The sequence below is a fragment of the Sciurus vulgaris genome (genome assembly GCF_902686455.1).
Source record: "Sciurus vulgaris genome assembly, chromosome: 14".
Classification (NCBI taxonomy): domain Eukaryota; kingdom Metazoa; phylum Chordata; class Mammalia; order Rodentia; family Sciuridae; genus Sciurus; species Sciurus vulgaris.
Window position 1 is genome coordinate 28,218,865 of NC_136475.1, and position 25,258 is coordinate 28,244,122.

The 25,258-nt window shown below is 34.6% G+C and overlaps 1 protein-coding gene across 4 annotated transcripts in view; it reads right to left on the bottom strand.

Annotated features, from left to right (window-relative positions):
• Positions 1-25,258, bottom strand: part of EXOC6B (exocyst complex component 6B) — a 603,818-nt gene that overhangs the window by 98,985 nt on the left and 479,575 nt on the right. Inside the window, exon 21 of one of the 4 annotated variants that reach the window (XM_079111445.1) lies at positions 4,855-5,304. The exons of the other annotated variants lie outside the window; for them this stretch is intronic. Coding sequence (XP_078967571.1) covers positions 5,233-5,304 — 72 coding nt within the window. The 3' untranslated portion in view covers positions 4,855-5,232. Of the gene's footprint in view, positions 1-4,854; positions 5,305-25,258 lie in introns of those variants that run through there. 4 annotated transcript variants of the gene reach the window in all.

Genomic DNA, 25,258 nt, shown 5'->3' on the forward strand with positions numbered 1-25,258 from the left:
TCTATCAAGTGTTCCCAACCAGGAAATGCTGTGCCACCACAGGCCCAAAGAAACAGGGTCAAAACATGGACTGAAAACATGAGTCAAAATAAACTTTTCTTCAAGTTTATTTCTCTCACATATTTTGTCACCATGAAGGAAAACTGACTTAATATGTATGTAACATATTTTAAGATAAGAGAAAAGGAGAGGGGAAGAGCGGTCATTAGGTCAAATGGAAGGTGTAATTTAAAATATTCATAGTTATTGACCAAAAAGTTCCCAACATGCAATACTGATTTATAGCTTTAAATGGTATTAGTTTTTTCCACTCCTTTCCCTAACACTAGGTATTATAAGTTTAAGATTTTTTTACTAATGATAGTTAAAAATAATGCCTCATTATTATTTTAATTTCTATTATTATTCAAGGTAAGTATATTTTCATTTTGGGGGGACACTTTTAGATCTTATGAACTTTGTGTTTATCTCTTTTGATCACTATTCTACTGGGTAGTTAGCCTTATTTTCCTATTGAGTCCTTGGGAGTTTTTTTTATATATTCATGCAGATTGTGATTTCTTTTAACTTTGTTTATGCTGTGCTTTATCATGCCCAAGTCTTAATTTTTGTCAATCTTTCAGTTATGGTTCTAGACATTTTTCCCATCCTGAGAATATAAAAATGTTTTCCTTTTAATATTTCTTATGTTTTGGCCTTTAATACATTTGGAATTTATTTATGGGTATAGCATGAGGAAGAAATCTACTTTATGTTTTTCTCCAAAGAAATAGTGAATTGTTCTAAAATCATTTACTGAAGTTTTTCTGACTGAATTGAAATTGCTCCTTTATCACAAATAAACTAAGTTCCCCTAAATGATTTCTATTGTGCTACTTATTCTTACACCCAAATCATAAATTTTAATATAATTTTACATAATGTTTTGACATTAAGTATTAACAATATTCCCTCAGGTAGCAGTTCAGAGTTTAAGAACAGTGGCTCTGGAAAGAGAATGTATTTGAATGCTAGCTCTGTCATCTACTAGTTGAGTGTCCTTGGACATGATCTGAAAAATAGTGATACTAACAATTCCTACATTTTATTGCCAGAAGGATTGAATTGAATGAAAACATGTAAAATACTTAAACTGCTACCCAATACATATTAAGAATTCAAATATGATAGCTGTTACTCACATTTTTCTTGTCTACCCTTACGTCTTCTAGAAAAGGTTGGCAAGTTCATTTAAAATCCACACAATTCTAGATTGACATTCCACTGAATTCAGTGATGAGTTTCAAGGAGAAAATAATAACAAACTGAATCTTCTGGTCCAGGAACATAGTGTATCTCTCCATTTTTTCCTTTAATTCCCTTCAGCAACTTTCTTCCTATAGAAGCTACACATTTCAATAGCAAAGACAGTGGAATGAATCTGACATAATTTTCATTTATATGAATACACCACAGTGAGTCTCAAAATCTTGTACATTCACAAGACTGGGATCCTAATTAGAATAAGATATATTCCATGCTTTTATAAATATATCAAAATAGAGTCTACTGTCATGTATAACTAAAAACAACAAATAAAAGATTTAAAAAAGAAGTTATACATTTCTAGTTAGGTTTATTCCTCAGTAGTTTTTCAATTTTATTCTTATAAATGGGATCTTCCCCCCCTCCTATTGGCTTTTGCTAGTATAGGAAAGCTATTTGTTTTGTATCTTATGTTTGACCATCTTTGACTAAAATATAATTTTTCAGTCCATTCACTTAAAATGTTTAGGTTGATAATCATATAATCTATTAGCAATGTCAACTTTGTTTCTCCTTTCCAATAGTTTTTGATTTAGTAAAAAAACAAACAGGTAAGAGGTCATTTCTTCCTATCTTCCGGTTGAATGACAATAGCAATGAGATGACAGACACTTCAATAGAACTTCTGCTCCACTTAAATTACTACATGACTCAAACAAGAACATGTAACAATGAAAACAGAAAAGTAATACTATGAAACACACATAATGTTCACTATATGCTAGGCACTCTTCTAAATGCTTTACAGATATTAATGAATTTAATCTTCACAATCCCAAGGGTAACTGGAATATTCAAAGAGAAGTAATTCTGACAGTGTTCCTTCTTTAAAGAAGTTTTTTTAAAAACATATTTTTTAGATGTTGGTAGACCTTTATTTTATTCACTTATTTATATGTGGTGCTGAGAATCGAACCCAGTGCCTTACATGTGCCAGGCAAGTGCTCTACCACTGAGCCACAACCCCAGCCCTAAAGAAGTTTTAATCTGCTAATTATATCAAAACACTCTCACTCAAAGTAAGATGAGCAAATTGCCATGTGCCCTTTTACCCTCAAAGCTTCTTAATTTCCAAATAAGCAGGCCTATTCCATTTGAGCTCTAGAATCTCATTCTTGTTTACTCAGAACAAAAACAAGGTCTATAAGAATCTACTTTGACTTTGACAGTCATATGGACTAAGAAGAGTGGATCATGGATCTTTGAAAACCCTCAACATTAAATAAGTTTCTCAAGATTATAAGTCATTCAGTGCTAACTTATGTCCAGAGTAGTCAGGAATTATAAAAATCATTTGACTCTATATAATTTAAAAATTTAATTAAAAAAAGATTTCAATATATACTCCCAGATATTATTTAGTAATAAATCATAGGTGATATGTTACAACTTATTTCCATCTTAATGATACAATATGACCAATATGAATGCAAATAAATGCAGATTTAAATTATTATTTTTAAATATATGATATTCTGTGGTAGTTTTAGAATACACAATAATTACTATGTATTAGGCACTGTTATAAATGCATTATAAATACTTTTAAAATATAGTTGTCAATGAACATTTATATATTTTTATGTGGTGCTAAGAATCAAACTCATTGCCTCACACCTACTAGTAAGCTCTCTACCACTGAGCCACAACCCCAGTCCCGCATTATAAATACTAAGTCACTTAGTCTTCATTATATCTCCATGAAACCAGAAGCTTAATTTATCATATTTGATTAAAGAAATTAAATTTGATTTGGTTAAATTAAAAATTTAATCTAATTGCTCAAATTTTTGATGATATATAATACCATGATAAACTTCTTTGTATATACATGTTTGTGTAGTTGTGTGATTTCCGCAGTCTAAATGAAATGTGTCCCCTTTTAACAGATTGGGATTAGTGATAAAGGCAGCAGGAGTAGAAATATGAAGTCAGGAAGGTAGAAGGCGTGCCTAGGAAGCCATGAATGAAATGAACAGTCAATGAGCATCTGCTTATTTACCAGATGCTAAGCAAGAGGCTTTGACATACATTGCCACATTCAATCCTCAAAATGACTATTTGAGGTAAGGTATAATAAATGGCCTTTTTTACAAATGAGGATACTGAAACACAAAGAAGTTAGTCACTGGAGAAGGTCACTAGTCAGTAAATGATTGAGACTCTGCAATTATCTGAATTATATTAAACAAGTTGCTTAATCCATTTGGTTTTTTAGTCCAATTGCAAAATAGGAATCAAAACACCAACCTCAATGAGCTGCAAAATGTTAATATATGTAAATTATAAGCTAAAATAGTAGGAATGAGTTAACATTTTCAGTGATTTAAAAAGGACTGAGATCAATCTTTCTAATAAAGTTATAATCTTAGACTAAAACAGTCTGAAATATCTGTAACTTTACTCATCTTCATGTGATTCCAATTAGGGAGACGTATATAAATTGAATTGCATATAACAAAAAGACCACTGAATCATAATATGCATGGGTGGAAGGAAACCTTGAAGTTCATTCATGCAATCTTCCATTCAGTAAGGATTTTTTCATATAGCATTCTCAAAAATGACCATATGGCTCCTGCATTTTTTATAGTGAGGACCTCTCAGTTTTTAATGCCTGATTTGCCCACTTCCCATTAAAATTCTCATGAAAACACAGTAAGGAATGACATCTCAATCTTATTGGCAACTAAATTTGTTAGAATTCAGAAAGAATTCACAGTTTCAAAGCATGGATAAAGATATTTTAGGACCACGATTCACAGTAAGAGTTAGGATTTACCAACCCAAAATATGCCACTTTGCCATAAGGATCATGTTGATCTGAAAGCAACTGAGAAACAACAGAGGCAGGCAGAGTTCTGTTCTGGCCTAAAATCAGGGCATATATTCCACTTCGCAAAGGTGTCATAAACTTCCATTTGTAAAGGTGTTCCCCTCTCCTATGCTAGGGAGATCTTTAGTGGTACTCAAATAAGTCCAACTAAGAAACTTTACTAAACAATCTGTATACTACATGTTTGCTAGTAAACCTGCCACAATTTACCACCCCTGGGAACCTAAACCCCCATTCCTATACCTAGTCACTTCTCCACAATTTACTGCCCTTTGTTAAAATGGTATAAAAGCCTCTGGGTCTGACCATTGCTTTGGGTTTTCACTTCTTTTCTATGAAACCCAATACTCATAAAAATAACCTTTCTCCTATTGACTTGTCTTTTGTTGTTTTGTTGACACAATTCACAGGCCCTAGCCACTGAACACAAGAGGACAGAGAAAAAATTTCCTCCCTTATACCAGGAATAAAATGTGCCTTAAAATAGCTAAAAGGGTGCCTGCTATGGTGGCACATGCCTGTAATCCCAGTGGCTCAGGAGACTGAGGCAGGAAGATCGCGAATTTAAAGTCAACCTCAGCAACTCAGTGAGACTCTGTTTCAAAAAGGATTGGGGATGTGCCTCAGTGGTTAAGTGCCCCTGGTTTCAATCCCTGGTACCAAAAAAAAAAAAAAAAAAAAAAAAAGCCAACTGGTGAGGATTTACTCCTCAAAGTGGGAAACTTCAACACGATGGAGAGAAGATTAGAAAAAAGTCAAGGGAGAAGTAGCTTTTGATCTCCTACCCCACATCCTTCCTACTTTTTATAGAAAAGGAAGAAAAGTGCCTCTTTATTGAAGGAGATAATCAAGCAGATAATTAAATGGGTCTAGCAGATGCTTCCTCAGCCAAGAAGACTAAATATTCCAAACAGGGGGCTCAGATTCCTCCATCATCCCTAAAACGTGGAAAACTGTAATGAGTATTCTAATCACATTAACATAGATTAGTGCTTTTTAAACTTTAAAGTCTATGGCAATTACCTGTGTGTCTTGTTAAAATGCAGATCTTGATTCAGCAAGTCCAGGGTGGGGCCTGAGATTTTTCATTTCTAACAAGTTCCTGTATGATACAGATGCTGCTCATATGCAGACCATACTTTGAATGGTAATGATGTGACAACCTGTTCACAGGCAAATAATAGCTTTGAATAGAACTTTCTTTTCTGAGTTAAGTAGATAGTTTTAAAGAAAAGAAACACAGAAGACTTGAAAAATTTTGTAACTTGAATGCACATGGAGGTTATAATTTCAAGAAAAGAGTAAATGATAGAAAAAGATTCTAAACAAAAGGAGATTTTAAGGTTTTCAATAGAATTCAAAGAATATATATTCTTTGAGGGGGAAAAAAAACTAGAATATAAAGATGAAACCAAAAAGAGGTTTTTGTTAGTTGCATGAAATTTTTAAATAAGGCAGATAATACATGAGATGGAAAAGAAGTAAAAATTCAAAACTAAAACTACAATCAGACTTATACAGTGAAGTATAAAATCGATATTGAAAATTTGAAAAAAAAACCAGATGGGTTAGCCATTTGGTTTGAGATGCTTCCCCCCAAAGCAGAAGAGAGAACAGAAAGAATATGACAGTGAATATAAAGTTAGTAAGACACAGCAATTATTGGCATCCATGAAGAAGAAAATAGCATAGAAAAGAACTAAAATAGAAAAAAAATTCTAAGCAGTTTAAAGAAATAAGTACACAGATTGAAAAGATCCATCATAAGAGAATTTAATAAAAAGAGACCAATACCTAAATATATGACCTAGACAATTTATCGAACTCTAATGACAAAGAAGCAAATTTACAAATGACAAACACAAAGGCAGCAAAAGAGGTAAATTATAAAGAAACAAAAATCAGGCTGGTCATAGAGCAGCTCCTACCTAGGAGGGGAAAATGAGATAATGTAACAATTTTATACTTTTCAGGTTGTCATTTAAATGTGACATGAAAAGGCATATAAAGACTTACAAAATTTACTTCAAACTACTATTGAAAAAAATTATTCAAATTATTTGAATAATTCTTAGTCCACCAAGAATCCATGAATGGAAGAATCATGTTGTCAAAAGTTGGTGATGAACACAGATCAGTCAAGCAAGTTAAACCTAAAAATTGTAGTAAATGTGGTTACAAAAGAAGAACACAATTGTCAAAACTATTTCCAGAAGGGACTTCCACCCTTAATTCAGTTAAGTGGTATCTTGTGTGCCCTATAAATTCCTTTTATAGTAGTGATCAGAAGCACTGGGTATTTAATTTTTAAATTCCTCCACTAAACTATAGTTCCAATGATCCACTCCTCTAAGTTTGTAATACACACACTTGAATGTATACACAAGTATCAATAGCAACTAAAAGAAAGCCATGGTTGAGGAAAAATATAATTTCAGTATGGTAAAATTTAAACACTAGCAGCAATAAAAATACATCATGCATCTTCGGTTTACTCAAGAAAATTTAAGAACAAAGAAAACATAACAGGCCAAATAGCAGGAGAGAGAAAACCAGCAAAACAGCAAAAAACTATGAAAATGTAAAACAATATCAAAAGACAATCCTCTGTGTACTTCCCTTCCATTAGGGGAGGACAACAAAAACACAGATCTGCCCCAGAACCAAGTTTGCTCTGTGGCTTAGGTCCGTAACTGAGTATTAGGCAAGGGTGGGGTGATTTCATAGCGATATTTTGGGAAGAAATGTTTATGATAAAATGTGTAGTGGAAATATTCACTTCCACAACCAAGAAACTATAAATACTTAGATTCAATTAAAATGCCAAAACAAAATAAAATGGCTACAGTATTTTCCATGATAGTTTTGCCTTCTTTCTTCAGGGAAGGTATATCTATTCCCTAATCTACTCTGGCACTACTTGAGTTCTAGACCGAACTAGAGGTTCCCAGAGATACAGGAAAGATAGAGTCAGTTTTTCCAGAAGGACAAGCTAAGTAATTTCCCATTTTTCCACAGAGTCCAAAACAAACAAAAAAACATTTGCTGTCCACTGATGATTTGTCTGTTTCTTCTGTCCATCTTCTCCTGGCCTTTCAGTAAAGCATGCCTCTTGAAAGTCATTCTAAACTACACAGCCTTTGGAGTAGATGTAGTGCAATTTATATAGCAGAAAGTCAACTCAAAAATCAACCCCTAAACAGAATTATGTGTGATGTGAAAAGATCAGTCAACTCTGCATTCAGTAGAGCCTCCCCTTGGGTCACACCAATTCTATTATTATTAATCTCATCTACCAAAAATAGGAAACTGCTATTTGGAAACCTGCCAGTCTGGAAGCTGCAAGGACCCTAGATAATATGGGGCAAATTCAGTAAGATCAGGGCAAGGTTATTTGGACAGTATCAGGCCAGTTTGAGATTGAAACAAAGTTTCTTGACAAACAGGGAAGTCCAGAAGCACCTGGAGATATATATATATATTTATATATATATATATATATAAAATGGAATATTACTCAGCTTTAAGGAAGAATTAAATTATGGCACTTGCTGGTAAATGGATGGAGTTGGAGAACATCATGCTAAGTGAAATAAGACAAACCCCCCAAAATGAAAGGCTGAATGTTTTCTCTGATATGTGGATGCTAATTCACAATAGGGGGGCAGTAGGGAAGAAAAGAGTTACTTTAGATTAGACAGAGGGGTGTGAAGAGAGGGAAAGGGGGCTGGGGGTAGGAAGGATAGTAGAGTGAAACAGACATTATTGTCTCATGTACATATATGACTGCATGATCAATGTGATCCTACAATATGTACGATCAGGAAAATGAGAAGTTATACTCCATTTATGTATGATTTACCAAAATACATAAAATGCATTCTACTGTCAGGTATAAATAATTAGAACAAATAAAAATTATTTAAAAAAAAGTGAATATGTAACTAAAGGATGAAGGAGTTTCTAAAAGGTACACTAAATCAGAATAGCTACAAACCACACATTTATTGAACTTTTACCACAAAACATGTAGTATGCTAAGCACTTTGCATTGGTTAGCTTATTTATCATGACAACAAATGTATGAGGTTGCTTCTGTTTTCCGTATTTTGTGAGTGAAGCAACTGAGGTACAGAAAAGTTATGGACTTGTCCAGGGTCATGAGTTATAAGTTCATGTAGGGGAATGACAGGTTGGCCTACGTTCTGAGGCTAGTGGGCAAACTATTTGATGGAAATGTTAAGTTAGCTGATTAACTTAACTTTATATTAAGTTAAAAATATATATGGGTGAATGTGTGTGTGTACACATGCATGTCAGAGAGAGAGGGAGAGAAGGCTGAAGGGAGAGAGGGAGAGGGAGAGGGAAGTGGAGAGGGAGAGGGGGAGGGGGAGAGAGGGAGGATGTGTATGGGGGAGGTTTTTCCTCTCCAGTGTTTGATCAATCATGTTTACCCAGTTGTCCCTTTTGAACCCTATGATGGAGGATTAGGGGTACTCTCCCAGCACAAAAATAACTGGTACATGTGATTACTAAAATTATATAATCAAATTATCCAACTCAGACTACAGAGTAGATTAAAATTATAAAATACAAACCGTTTTTTACATAAAGGATCTATAAGACATCTCAGCAAATACTTTAATTAAGTTTCACTCTAATAAATTTTCACAAATTCTTTGTCTATTCCAGTGAGTGGAAAGTTTCAGTACATTATTGTAATCCAATTTTTAAAAAAGGAATCTCTGCCAATTCCTCAGATTACTTTTATGTTTGTTAAAACTGTGAGCAATATATGGTTAGTGTTATGGCTTAGATGTGAGGTGGCTCCCAAATGCTCATGTACAATGCAAGAAGGTCTAGAGGTAAAAGGATTGGCTTATGAGAGCCCATTAGGGATTAACTGAGTGGTAACTGTAGGCAGGTGCAGGCTGGTTGGATGAGGTGGGTTATTGGGGGCATGCCTTTGGGTTATATATTTTGTCCTTGTTGAGCAGAGCTCTATTTCTGCTTCCTGAGTGCCATGTTCTAAGCTGCTTTCCTCAGCCACACATTTCCACCATGATGTTCTGCCTCACCTCTCACCCCAAGGAATAGAGACTGGCTCCTCTGAAAGTGTGAGCCCCCAAATAAACTTCTTCTCCTCTAAATTTGTTCTTGTCCAGTCTTTTGGTCAGAGGTGAAAAGAAAAAAAAATATGATTAAAACAATTAGATTCTTGGTTATTCTAAGAACCCAGTGAAATAAAAGCATTATAATTTCAGATTCAGAAGTTTGGTTCTTGTTTCTGATGGAACATAACTGGGGTCTCCTGTCTTGTTCTTTGATTCCAAAAGGGGGAGCAAGCAGCATGGTTGGAGTCTGAACACATTTTCCCTATTGGAGGCAGCAACCCAGCTGAAAGATAGAAGGGATGCACTCTCTCTGAATAGTGGAATCCCATTAAGACTTCCCCCAAGATATAGTCATATAAATTTCCCATTAAAACATATTTATGAAAAAAAATGGGTTAAATAATTCATATACCAGAATTTAAAACAAAAATGCATATTTATATAATATATTCTCATTTTATAGTTGATAAAACTGAGTCTGACAAAGGTGATATCACCTTAAATAATTCCTCAAACTCCACAAGTGTTTTCTATCTTTAACATTAAAAATTATATTTTATATAAATTATTATGGCTACATTATTTGCTGAAAAATTGTAAACATTACTTTGTTGTATGTGATGTATTGTATGCCTTACATGTAATAAGCCATTACCCAAATTTGTCATTTTAATAGCAAGATTTAATCATAACATGTAATAGTTTAACTCTTGTCAACTATTAGACATATGTGCTGTTTCTCATATTTCTATGTTAAAAATATCAGTAAAGCAGCATCACTTGGAGTGGCAAATATGTTTTACTTCTCTTTTACTCTCTTTGGGTAATTTAATAAATTAGGTCAAGAATAGTAGTCATTTTTATGACTCTCACTGTATACAGTTAAACTATTCTTCAAGAAGACTGAAAATTTACTCAATTATGTCTAAGTCTACATATCCAAAAGTCCTTGTCTTTTTAAATTGGTGGTAAGTTTCCATATGTTCTCAATTTCTAAAGTGCTAGAAAAATGTGATAATAGTTCTTCCACACTAGTAATAAATTCCTAGATAATTCTATTTTATTTAAGATATTTGCATCTGTGTTCATAAGTGAGATTACTTTCCTGTTGCTTTTTTAGGTGCTCCTTTAGCATATATTTCAATATCAAGATCTGATTTAATTTACCTCCTGTAAGAAACTAAGGAATCTCCAAGTCTGTCTTTACAAGTTTGTGAAAGCCATCCTACAGTGTCTCTTCCACATTATTATCAGAATAACCTTTTAAATACTCAGGTCTCACCACTTCCTGTTCTTCAAATTTTTAATGGCTTCCCATTGCTTTTATGTCATAATCCAGAATCCTATCTTGTTTTATATGGATCTGGATAAGCCATCCCACCTTTCTCCTGTTTTGGTATCTTCAGATACACTCACCTTAGGACTTCAATTCTCTCTCTCAGATAAATTTTACTAAGCTATTCTTAAAAGTCACTACATCTGTCACTAGGTTAAAGCTCTCTTGCTATCCAGCTTGCTTTATTCAATGTCTACCGTCTCTGATAAACTGTAGTAACTCCAGTTTCCATAAAGATCCTTTCTTTCAGACTGAAGGTATGGAGGTATTCTTTGCCCAGATTTAAGAACTTGATTCTGTATATACTTATCTTCCTATTAGACTATAAACCAAAGTAAAGAATAGTTCTTATACAACCGTTTACTCAAGGTTTTAGTACACGCTCTGGACTCCATAAATGCTCGATGAATTTACAGTAAAATGTACTCGAGAGAAAAAATGCAAAAAGTAAACTTAATGAAGTCTGTATCTGGCAAATACTCTTTAACATTTGTAATATAAAATAGAAGAAACTATCATCCGTCACAAACATAGCTATATTGACTTTTAGATTCCATGGTTGAAAGTTCATCAGAAATTAAGGGCCACCTAATGATCTTTATAGGCAGAAAGAGAGTGAGCAAGAAAGTAGATATATGAGAAAGGCAATAAGGAAGGAGAATTATTTGTCTACTATAACGGATCAATTTGGCTCTTATCATGTGGTGCTGAATTAACCAAAGATTCATTTGGCAAAGCTTCAGAAGAGGTTAGAATGTGAAATTACTGAAAATTACGTTGAAGATACATCCTTACAACTTTGGTCCCTGCCTATTTTACTTCCTAATCAGACCCTTTAAATAAAAACATCAGGACACCACATCATGAGTATATTTGAGTTAAGTCCTAGGCCTATGTTATTTCCCTACATGCTTAGAAGCCCTTATTTCAATTTCTTTAGCAATTTCACCTATTCTAATCTAACACTTAATAAAATTCTTCCACTCATTGATCCTTTTTTGAACATGCATGTGCATGCACACCCCCACCACACACACATTCACTGACTACTCTTTAACATTTTTTGATTATCAGAAGTAAAATTTAAATGGCCACTTAAAGTATTTTAAAGTGTATATTTTAACATGGCATTAAGTAAACTCACAATGTTGTATAACCATGAGTATCATCTAGTTCCAAAACATTTCAATCATCCCAAAAGGAAATCCCATACCCTGTAAGCAGTCAGTCCTCATTCCCCTGTCCCTGACAACAACTAATCTACTTTCTGTCTCTACTAATTTGACTATTAAGATATTTCATATAAATGAAGTCATATAGTATCTGCCCTTCTGTGTCTGAGTTCTTTGTCTTAATGTTTTTTCAAGGTTCATTCATGATATACCATATATCAAGACTCCATTTCTTTTTAGGACTAAATATTATTCAGTTGTAAGGATATACCACATTTTGTTTATCCATTCATCAAACAACAGACATTTGCGTTGTTTCTAACTTCAGACTATCATCCATGGTGTTGCTATAAACATTCATATACAAGCTTTTGTTTAAACACATATTTTCAATTATTTTGGGTGTATGCCCAGGAATAGAATGGCTAGGTCATAAGGTAGTTCTATTTAATTTTTTGAGGAACTGCCAAATTATTGTCCACAGTGGCAGCAACAACAGAGAGTTCCAATTTCTCTACATCCTTGCCAACACTTATTTTCCTTTTTATTGATTATAACCATCCTAGTATTTCACTGTGGTTTCAATTTGTATTTCTCTAATGACTATTAATGATGTTAAGCTTTTTATGTGTTTATTTTTTTATGTGTTTATTGACCATTTGAAAACCTTCTTTCAAGAAACGTCTAGTCAAAGCCTTTGACCATTTTTAAATAGGATAACTTATCTTTTTATTGTTGAGCTTGCAAGAATTCTTGACATATTTTAGATAGTTATCCCTTATAAATTATACAATTTGCAAATATTATCTCCTCTTGTATAGGTTTTCCTTTGTTTTCTTGATAGTATCCTTTGATATAAAAGTCTTTAATTTTTATGAAGTCCAATTTATTTACTTGTTCTTTTGTTGCTTGTTTTACTGATGCCATATTTAAATATGATGCTTTCTTTGATAATGTGACAAAATACCTGAGAAAATAAACTTGGAGGAGGAAATATTTATTTTGGCTCATGGTTTCAGGGGTTTCAGCCCGTGGTTGGCTGGTACTATTGTTTTGGGGCCTGTGTTAGGCAATAGGTACACCGTGATGGAAGGGCATGGTAGAGAAAGCTGCTTGAAGTCATGGCATCCAAGAAGAAGAGATGGAGGGAGGCAAGGAGGAAGAGAGAGAAGAAGGGAGGGAGATGGGGAGGAAAGGACTAGGGACAAGATATAGGCCCCAAGGGCACACCCCTAAGGACCAACTCCATCAGCTAGGTTCTACCTCCTATAATTTCCAACACCTACCTACCAGTAGTCCATTCAGCTATGAATCCCTCAATAATTTTTCCATTGATGAGGACAGATTCCTTCATGATCTAATCACTTTCCAAAGCCCCACCCTTGAACATTGCTACACTTGGGGCCAAGCCCTCAACACATAATCCTCTGGGGGTACATTCTGGATTCTAGCTATAACAGATACTTAATATGTATCAATACTGACTTTAATTTGTATTAATCAGTACCGTTTATTGAAATATGCCAGGCATTTTTCATGTATTATTTCATTTAATAAACACACACACACACACACACACACACACAAATGCACACACAATTCATTTTCTTGAGGAACAGAAAAACAAGTTCAAAAGGGTTATCTTCTCCAAGTTTTTCAGCCAGGATTCCATAGAAAGAAGATTTAAATCCAGTTCTGTCTAATAGCGTGGATCCCACTCTTTTCTTTCCAATGTACTGTATTTCATTTTGAGTACCGTAACACTAAGTTGTTGACATTAATGAGAAAAAAGTGGATAAATATTGTATTAACTTTCTATTGCTGCCATAACAGGTTACCACAAATTTAGTGGTTTAATCAACACAAATTTATGCACAGTTCTATAGGTCAGAATTTCAACATGGAAGTCACTGGACCAAAATCAAGGTGCTGCCAGGGTTGCATTCCTTTCGGGAGACTCTAGGGAAATATCTGTTTCCCTGTTCATTTGGGTTGTTGGCAGAATTCAGCTCCTTGTAGCTGTATGACTAAGATCCCCATTTTGCCCACTTCCTTTAGGCTGTCAGCTGAGAGCCATTCCCAGCCTCTAGAGAAACTACCTTCAGGTTTGTGGCTTCCTTCCCCCTTCTTCAAAACCAGCAATGGTAGGAGGAGTTCCTTCCACACTTCAAATCCCTCCTTTTTCTATCTCATCTCTCTGACCCACTTTCTGCCTCTTTCTTCTGCTTTTAAAGACTCACAAGTAACCCAGGAAAATCTTACCTAGGTAACTCAGGAAATCTTCCCAGCTCATATCTACAAATATCTCTTTTATTCTATAAAGTAACAGAGTTATAAATTCTAGGAATTAAGATGTGGACATCTTTGCAGGGGCGGTAAGACATTATATACATAAGCACTAGTGTGTACGTGTATACGCACACATGTATTTTCAGCCAGGTAAGTAAAGAACAGAGGACTAAAGATAGAACTCTAAAAAAGATTACAAGGAGCTGAAAGGGGGTGGGGTCTTCCCACCCAAGAGAATGAAAAGGAACATACTAAGATGCAAATGTGGACTAGATTTAAAGGTATACTAATTTTGAATATTCTTGTGTATTACCTGCTCAGGACTTAATTGACTTCCTCTTTTAACTCAGAAGTAACTTTCCGAAAGCTCTTCTGCCCAGGTTTTTTTTTTTTTTTTTTTTTTTTTTAGCCTCCTGTTCTAGTCATCTTTAATGGTGCTGATTTTGGGGCAGTGACCACACAAATTTCAATTTTGCACATAATATCCCAAAATATCTCAGAACACTCAGCCAATGAATTGCTAAATTGGCTGAACATTCCCAGATCTCTTTTCCAGGAACATCTTGCTCCAGGCAATAGAATAAGAGATCACTGCAGCACTCCCTAAAGCAAGATAGCTGGGAAAACGTGGACACCTACATGGCAGGTCCCACTGCTGGCAAGCAGCATGCGTACCCTAGGATTTCAGAAGGAGAAACCCAGCAGGACATCATCTCCTGTTGTCAATATTCTTTTATTATTATTTTTATTTTTTTATTTTTTATTTTTTAATTTTTTTATTATTATTATTTTTAAACAAACTTTTATTATTATTTTCAAACAAACTGAAGTTCCATGAGGTGTATACATGTGGATGGAAAAATATTATTTTAAATGAAATAGCTGCATGAATCCTAGGTTAAAAACTGAGAATCAGTAATTGGAAAGCTAAAAAGTCTTCTACTAAATAAATGCCATGTTCTAAACCACAAATAAAGGATTCTTAGCAAGCACAGATAAAAAGTTAAAGGAGAAACTGTCTTTAAAGAGGACAAGTCTAAAGTTAGTAAAGGTCATGGAACTTAAGAAATCAAGAGTCCATAGCATGAAGATTATCTAATCTAATTCTTTCATTTTTACACTGGGGAAATCAAACTGCAAGTAAGAGGGAACCAGGAAACACCTACTTGCTGGCAACATTATAGGCATGCTGATTTCCTCTTCAATGTCCACATCAGGGATCCATAGAGGCAGGTCTATAATGTTGCTAAATGAATTCTAACTGCTCTGCCATTTTTATTCTGGAGCCTCAGTGTGGGGAACAAAAATGTGGGGAAACCATGCCAGTCATTACCAACGTAAGCAATTCTAGCCGCGGCTCTGCTAGAGTCAGTAAAGAACAGCTTTTCAAAAATCATAGGAGATGACTTGTAAAAAGCAATAAGCTCTGATTTTCTTCCCCCTGCACAGGGACCAGTGTCCCTTGAGGACCATAGATAGTACACAACTCAAGACTTGCTAGCTCTGCATAAGAGATTTTAGAAGTGTGTGTGTGTGTGTGTGTGTGTAAAATTACCACTGAATTCTGAGGAAAGAAAAATAGGAAACAGAAAGTAGGAAAAAAGGTTAATGGTTTCACTTCTGCCATATCAGACTTTTTGCCAAGACTTTTTAAACTCTATTACCTCATAAAAAAATAAAGCCAAAATAAAGAAATCTCTGAAACCTATGCTTCTCAGCACATTATGGGACCCAACGAACATAAAACCACAGCTATTTTATTCTGTTGCAGACTAAAATTTTTAAAAAGTCAATATTTCAAGGAATCAGCTGGCCTATCTGGGGTACCCAACCCTATCATCTATGCAATTAGGCAATCATAGATTTAGCAATTAAATTCTATGATCCCTGCCCAGGCAATCTGCTACTTGAGAATACTGAGCTGCTGCCAGAGGCCCTCTAAAAAGCAGTGGGAGATTTCAGCAGGCTAGACCCTCCACAGACCATTCTCTGCTCTTTGGGTTTCTATGGACCTAAAGCCCCCTGGGACACTGACAGCCATATTAAGAAAGGCAATGAAGAAAAGAATAGGAGAAAAGCAACAAAAGTGCCTAATTAGTCCTGAGTATCTGTATTCAGTTTCTCTTCCACTTCTCAGAATGGGTACTGAATTTGTAGACTTAAGGTTATGCACTTGAAACATCATCATCATCTTATCATTATCATCATCATCTTGGGTGACATGTTATTAGGGAGGGACATTTATTAGCATGTATCAATCTATATTGTGAAGCAAATAAATCTATAACCAAAAACAATTTTAGGAAATATCCTTTATTCACTGGACTGAAATGTATATAGTTTATATCCAATGTGTATAATATACTTTCAAACCACTGATCAAAAATTCTTTCCAAAATTCCTATTCTTAATGGTGCATCAGTGTTGTAGTCAGTTTTTTTTTTTTTTTTTTTTTTGGCAGCTGTGACTAAAAGAACAAATTTTCTGAAAGAATTTGTGAAAAGAACAAATTTTAAAGAGGAAAAATTTATTTGGCTCACGGTTTCAGAGGACTTAGTCCACAGACGACTGGATCAATTGCTTGGGGCGAGAGGTGAGGCACAACATCATGGTGGTGGACAGCAGCAGCTCACGTGATGATCAGAAAGCAGAGAGAGCTTCGCTCGCCAGATATAAAATCTATATCCCAAAGACATGCCCCTGATGCCCACCTCCTCCAGCCACACCCTACCTACCTGCCTTCAGTTACCACTCAGTTAATCCCCATTAGGGGATTAATTCACTGATTGCGTTGAGGCTATCATAACCCAATCATTTTACCTCTAAACTTCCTTGCATTGTCTCACACATGAGTTTCTGGGAGATATCTAATATCTAAACCATAACAATCAGCTTCTTCCAAAAAAAAATTCTTATCTAAAAGATTATTAACCATTAGGTTCTTAAAATTAAGACAAATATGTAGAAACTATACTTCGTTTCCTTCAATAAATACTGACTAAAAGCCTATCAGATGCTCAGAATTGTTCTATGCACTAAGAATCGTTTTGTTTGTTCATAAAATGGACAAAATCCCTACCCTAATGAGAACAACTTTTCCATGACAAATTAAGATTTGTTAGTGGTGTAGTATAGTAGATGACGAATTCATGGGAGAAACATGAAGCAGGGAAGAGAATAGAGAGTTTAGCTTTGATTTCGGTTTGGCAATGAGGTTATGGTAAAGGCATTAGAAGAGGGAAGTTGCAATCTTAAGAGGAAGAGCCTCCCGAAGGTGAACTTCAAGTGATTTGAATAAAGACTTGACAAGGATGAGGAACAAGCAATATGGGGATCAGGAAAAGAGTCATCAAGGAAGACGAGTTCTATCAAGTGCAAGGAGATAGAAGTGCACTCTGGGATGGGAGTGTCCCTAGCATGTCTGAGAAACAATAGGAAGGCTATCAGAGGGACAGAGGAGAAAAGCAGCAGAGATGAGGTTAGAAAGCTCAAGGGTGTGTGTGTGTGTGTGTGTGTGTGTGTGTGTGTGTGTGTGTGTAGAGTCTATAGGATCATGTGGACCATTAAAAGGACTCTGGCTTTTACTTAAAATAAAACAGGAAGTCCCTGTGGTATTTCTGGCAGAGGAATGACATGATCTGACTCCGTTGCTATACTGAGAACAGCCCATAGAGGGGCAGAGGTAGAATCATGAAGAACAGTTAAAAAGCTATTGCAAAATATGAAAAGAAATGATAACTTAAACCAGGACAAGAGAGATGAAAATTCAAAGTGAATTTTCTGAAAACTTTTTTTTTTTTTTTTTTTTTTTTTGCGGTGCTGGGGATCAAACCCAGGGCCTTGTGCTTGCAAGGCAAGCACTCTACCGACTGAGCTATCTCCCCAGCCCCATGAAAACATTTTGAAGGGAGAGATGGAAGATGGGAGAGAAAACAGAAGTCAAGGATGACTCCAAGTTTTCTATTCCTAGAAAAAAAGAATTGCCATTAATTGAGATGAGGAGAACAAGTTTTTATGGGGGAAGTAGGGGAAACCAGGATTTTCAGAATATTTTAGGATATAATAGAATATAACACACTTCAAGTGTTTTATTATCATACATGACAAAGACAAGTATACTTATGGCACAGAGAAGAAGGTTATGTTACATTTTCAACACAATCACTCAAATCTCTTCACTGCTTCAGCAGGAATTATTTGTAAACTACTTTAAAAGTCATTTCTAGTTAAACTTCTCAAATTGGTTGCAGAGTTTAGACTGACATTCTGACCTAAATACTGGAGCTCAGTTTAGTGGGCCACTTTACTCAGAGAGTTACAACCAGGATGAAATTCTGCATGAACTCCAAAGGTATATTTGCACTGAGGAAAATGTTCCCCTTTGGAGAAAAGGAATAAGAAGATACTACCTGACACTTAAACTATGGGCTTGAGAGAACATGATCAAGTGTTTTAACTGAAAAGACGCCTCCTGTGGAAGCAGCAGTGATCTATCAGGTGAGGCTCTAGCTGTCTGAAAGGGATGAGCCATCTATCTGCCTGGTGCTTTGGTAGCTCTCCCTCATGGCTCTGAGGACAGAAATTCCTCCTGAGTTCCTTTTCTGCATATTTGGTCCTGCCTTCCCATTATCTGTGGACTCTGCCCTCCATTTAACATGATTAAAGTAAAGTCAGAATTAACAGCATGGAATGAGAGAAAGATGATTGATTCTATTTTTAATTTTTTCCCACATTTTCAATCTATGTATTTATGAGCATTTAAATACAAATATTAATCAGAAATTTCATCTAATTCCATTTACTTCTGAAATGTCACCAAACAATATTAAGTCAACACATTAGCAAGCAATTATGAAAAAATAATGTGTAATACAAACGAAGTTACCCAGTGAAGGAGGGGAAATTTGAGGATGAATGAAACAGGGTTCCTGCCCTTGGTGAACTCAGAAGCTCATGGTGAGGGCAGATGATTAAACAGGTAATTGTAAAAAAGCATTTGTAATGAAGGGACATACACAGAATGCAGGGACCCAAAGGGGGAACAATTAAATCTGTGTGAGGAAGTTGAGAAAGATTTATAAAGGAGATGACATTTGAGCCAAGCCATGAAGGAAGGGAAGGGGTTTGTCTCTCTACCAAGAGAGAGTACTTTGTGATAGGCAGAGGGAAGCTAAAACTTACCCAGTTTGGGGATTAGAGATATTAAGGGTAGTATGGGTAGAGTTTAAATGGGGAAGGATGATAAGGAGAGCAGAAAGACAAGCTGGGGACAGACCTGCTTTGCTAGGTATTTCTCCCTACCCAGCAAACAGACAGCTCTCAGGCTAAATTTTTGAAAAGGCAAATGAAATGACCATAATAGTGTTTTTTAAAAACAGTAGGTGGCAGAATGGAAGAAATGAAATAAAAGATTTCCAGTGGTAGTAGCATAAGACAGATTAAGAGGAGAATTAAAAAGAAAATAGAGTTTCATATTTCACAGAAAGAACCATGAACATATATACTCCCAGGTCCCTTTCCCATCCCTACTACCTATTGTTATTCCCCATCAATTAAATTATCTGTCTTCTTTCACTACATTTCATCCAGGCAGGAAGTGAAAGAAGAGGTTCCGATTGAAAGGCAGATGGAGGAAGCTGGAATCTCCAAGAAACACATGGAAAACCACTTTCTCCTTTTTAATTACCTCTCTCAAAGATTACAAGTGAAGGAAAAATTAAACAGCATCAAATGCAACTCTAACTGCACTTGGATTTAGAACATGGAGAAGCATGTACGCTACACACACGCACACACACACACACACACACACACACACACACACACACACCCTTTGAATTGAGAAATGAGAAACAGAATAAACACCAAAAGGAATGAGTACACTGTACATTCTAGTTATAGTAACTTATGTTACTATAACTAGATAACCACACTACCTCATAACATATAGTCAATCATGTTGCCAATTAACTATTGTTGGAGGTAGTTCTTTTTGATAGAATCTTGGTGTACTGGAAACTTCTGAAAACCACTTCCTCTCCTCTTCTGATAGCAAGGCACTAAATACTACAGACTGTATAAAGTAGCCTCTGCAGTTATACAGCATAAACGTAAATAGCTTATATTATAAGGTAGCTTATGAGACAGTCACCTTGCTGCAGGGAACCTGATGCTTGCCCTGATCAGGCCCAAAGCATCAGAGTTCTGGGAAATATTTGGAAGCCTTCTCTCTATGAATGATATTTGGCTTACATGTACATGTCAATCTTTAAATTAGGTCTGTAGAGCATACTTTTTAATTTTTCCAATGTAGTGCAAAAAAAAAAAAAAAAAAAGAGAGAGGGTAGACCTAACTTTGCTTGTTAGTATTTTTCTCTTTTCTGTAGTAACACTAGAGCCAGGTAGTGGTTTGAGCATTTTTTTATCATCAGCATGGAATTAAATTTCCCAGCTGACCAGTTTGCAGAGTCACTATGAATAGTGCTTTTCAAACATTTTGGTCATAGAGCATGTTTTTAAAAACTAAACAATAAAAATAAAACTAAGAAACAAAGCCAGCTCCCATGACCCACAGTGAAAAGGAAAGACTCATCATTCTTAATGGCACAGCAATATCTCCCCTCTCCAAACACATGCAATATTTTCTGCTTATTTCTCACCTAATCATATCCTGCCTTTTACCAGTAGTTAACTTTCAGAAGTGTTAATTTTGTCTTTATTATTTGCTTACAATAAGTTAAGGTTAAATCAGAGTTACATCAAACACGATTGTAAAACATCCTCCATCACAGGACAGGGCATTAAGAACTGAAAATATGGACACTGGTAAATTTAACCCTTTCCTGATGGTCATGGGCCACTCAATATTTTTTTTTATGTGTGGCAAAAAAAAAAAAAAAAAAAAAAAAAACAACTCAGACAAAAAATAAGGGTACCTGCTTATACATTCTGATTTAATGTAAAAACAAAATCATAAGGCCCTGGGCTGGTGGGGCTGATATAAAACTAGTACGTGTAAAACTAGTATGTAATTCTAGAAATATTTTAAGTTGGTGTAACTCTTTTTTGGAAACCAGCAATATACTTAAAAGTCATAAACATGTTTATAATTCTTTCATAAGAATTTATATAAAAGAAACAAATAACCCAATTAATAAATAGGCAAATGAATTAAGCAGATACTTCTCAAAAGAAGAAATACAAATAGCCAACAAATACATGAAAAAATGTTCAACATCATAAGCAATTAGGGAAATGCAGAGCAAAACTACCTGAGATTTCACTCAAACCAGAGTGGTAGTCATCAAGGATATAACATTTAGCATGGTGCCTGATAATAAAATAGTGACATGCTCAAGCAATATTTTCTGAATGTATGAAATTCCCAGAGTCAGAATCAATATTAAATGTCATTGTGTCAAAAAAAAAAATGCAAATGATAAATGCTGGAGAGGAGGTTGTGGAGAAAAAAGGAACATTTACACTATCAATGGGATGGTAAAATAGTACAACCACTATGGAAATCAGTGTGGAGGGTCATCAAAAGACTAGGCATGGAACCACCATATGACCCAGCTACCCGACTCCTCAGTATTTATCCTAAAGAATTAAAATCACCCTACTATAGCAATACACGCATACCCATGTTTACAGCAGCACAATCCACAACAGCCTAACTATGGAACCAGTCTAGGTGTCCATCAACAGATGAATGGATGAAGAAAAAGTGGTATATATACAGAATGGAGTTTTATTCAGCCATAAAGAAAAATGAAATTATGTCATTTGCAGGGAAAAGGGTGGAACTTGAGAACATTATGTTAAACAAAATGTCAAAGTCAGAAGACCAAGGGTCATATGTTTTCTCTCACATGTGGAAGCTAGAGAGGAAAAAGGAAAAGAAAGGTGGGGGATCTCATGAAAATGAAAGTGTAATCAGTAGAAAAGAGAAAAGGGACTGGGGGAAAAAGAGGGGAGGAGGACAAGAGGAAAATATCGGGGAATGATATTGATGAAATTATATTGTTATATTGTGTGCATATATGAATATGTAACAATGAACTTCACATTATGTACAACTATCATGGACTGATAAAAAAAGTGGGAATAAAGGAATTGACATTGAGGAGGAATTCAGATAACAAGACTTCAGGTATAAATATATATACTACAATTTATAATTTAAGATGGTAAATAAAACTGACTTCATAATAAAAACTCTAAGCAAATTAAGAATTAAAAGAAACTTCCTTAACTAGCAAAGGGTATAAAAGCAACTATCATCATATTTAATGGTGAAAGACTGAATACTTTCCAAGATCAGAAATGAGGTAAGAATATTTTCTCTTGGCACTTCTATTTAGCATTGTACTGGAGGTACTAGTGAAATAAGGCCAGGAAGAAAAAAAAAAAAAGGCATCTAGTTGGAAAGGAAGAAGTAAATCTATTCACAGATGCCATAACCATCCACTGAGAACATGCTAAAGAATGTGCAAAAAAATTACTAGATCTAAAAACAAGGTTAGTGAAGTTGAGATTCAAGATCAATATGCAAAATCCAATTGTATTTCTATATACCAGCAATGAACAATTAGATGTTGATATTAAAATAACAATACTATTTACAATGAGTAGGACACTCAGGAATAAAGCTAACAAAATATGTGCAAGATTTGCTGAAAGCTACAAACCCCTGATGAAAGAACCCAAAGACATAAGTAAATGGAGGAGAGAAAGATTGTGTTCAAGAATTAGAACATTAAATATTGTCAGGATGTAAATTTTCCCCAAATTCATCTATGAATTCAACACAGTCTTAATCACAATTCCAGAAAGCTTTTCTTAAACAAATCAACAAACTGATTATCAAAGAAATATAGAAAGGACATAGAATAAACAAAACATGTTGAACAGGAAGAAAAAGTTGGAGAATTCACAGTACCTGATTTCAAGACTTAATACAAAAAATAAAGAGATAGAGAAAGGATAAATGTATAGATCAATTGAACAGAATATAGAGAATCCAAAAATATACCATCACATGTATGTTTAATTCATTTTTTATAAAAGTGTCAAGGCCATCAATGGAGATGGCATCAACCATTTTAACAAATTATGCTAAAACACTCCACATAAAAATATGAACCTTGGCTAAACCTCACATCATATTAAAAAATTAACTTGAAAGGTATCATCATAGATCTAACTATAAAACTTACCTCTAGAAAACTAGAAGAAAACTCAAAAAATAATCCTTTGTTACCTTGGGTTAGGTGAAGATTTCTTAAGATAGGACACAAAGCATGAACCATGAAAGAATAAATCGATTTCATTATAAACTGGATGTCGTTAAAATAAAAAAGCAAGTTTCTTGAAATATACTGTTAAGGAAATGAAAAGCCAGAGAATGGGAAAAATTACCAAACACATATCCAATAATGGAGTGTTAACTAGACTATATAAAGTACTTTCACAACTTAAAAATAAGAATTTTTTTAAAAACTGGACAAAATATTTGAACAAACACATTACAAAAGAGATAGGAATGCCAAATAAACACATGAAGGATGCTCAACATCACTAGTCATTAGGGGAATGCAAATTCAAACCTACACAAGATACTACTACCTACATATCAGAATGACACACATTTAAAAAATACAATATCAAATACTTACAAGGATACACAACAACTATGACTCTCATGTAATGCTGGTAGGAATGCAAAATAGCAAAACACCTTCAAAAGTCAGTCTGACAGATTTCTTATAAAGTTACAGTAAATGTATTTTAATTTTCTTATAAGGTAAAATATGTGTATAGTTAAATGTATTTTAACTGTCTTATAAAGTTAAAGTATATTTACTCTATGACTCAATAATTCCACTCCTAAGTATTTACTCTAGAGAAATGAAAACACATGTTCACCTAAAAACCTGTATATAAGCGTTTATTGTGGATTTATTCATAATATTTACAAACTAGAAACAAACCAAATGCATCAACTGGTCAATGAGTAGACAATTTATACTAAGGGATACTATTTGATAATAAAAATAAATGGAGTACCAACAACATGGATAAATCTCAAAAGCACTATGCTAAGTGAGAGAAGACAAAATTAAAATACGATTCCACTTACAGGGCATTCTGGAAAAGACAAAACTGTGGTGTCAGGGATCACAGCAGGGGCTGGGAGTGAGGGAGTGAAGGCCCATTGCAAAAAAGTATAAAGGAACTTTTTGAGCAATAGATATATACTGTACCTTGATTTTAGTGGTGGTTACACAGCTGTATAAGTCTGTAAAAATGCATAGTGATATATATTTATAATGATGAATTTTACCAAGTATAAATTGTGCCTTCATAAATTAACCAACAAACAAAAAAATGTCAACACAACAGTTAAAGAGGATGCAGAACAACTTAAATACTTTTATCCACTGCTGGTGGGAATGGAAAATAGTACAACTACTTTGGAAAAAAGTTTAACATTTTAAAAAACAAAGTTAAACATACCTTTACCAGAGACCAAACAACTGCACTCCTGGTATTATTCAATAAATATTCATAAATATGAACAGGTGAATGGATAACGAATGATGCATCCATATTAAAAAACAAAAGTAATCAATTTAAAAGAAATGAACTATTGAAACATTAAGCTCAGGATAAACATCAAAATATGCTGAATAAAAGAAGGCAGATACAAAGGGTACACAAAAGAATATAAACTCTAGACTTCACCTAATATTCTAAAAAGTTCAAACTAATGTGCAGTGGTGGAGAGTAGATCAGTGGCTGCTTAGGGACAAGGAGATGTAACTGACTCCAAGGAGCACAAGGGAGCTTCTCGGCAATACAGAAATGTTCTCCGTGGTGGTGGTTATGTATATGTGTGCACTTAACAAAACTTATAGACTGAACACTTAAAATTCATATATTTCATTGTACATAAATTACACCTGAAAAAAATTTAAAAACAGCCTAAAAATGTTTAAGATATGTTAAATTTAAAGGCTGACTGTAAAATAATATAGGTAAAAATAAGCATTAAAAAAGACCACAAAGTGGCCACAAAAGTACAGCTACTGTATCAAGACAATATATTTATTTAGGCTTTGTTTTCCATCTTTAAAAATTATTTTTAGGGTTGGGGAGATAGCTCAGTTGGTAGAGTGCTTTCCTTGCAAGGACAAGTCCCTGG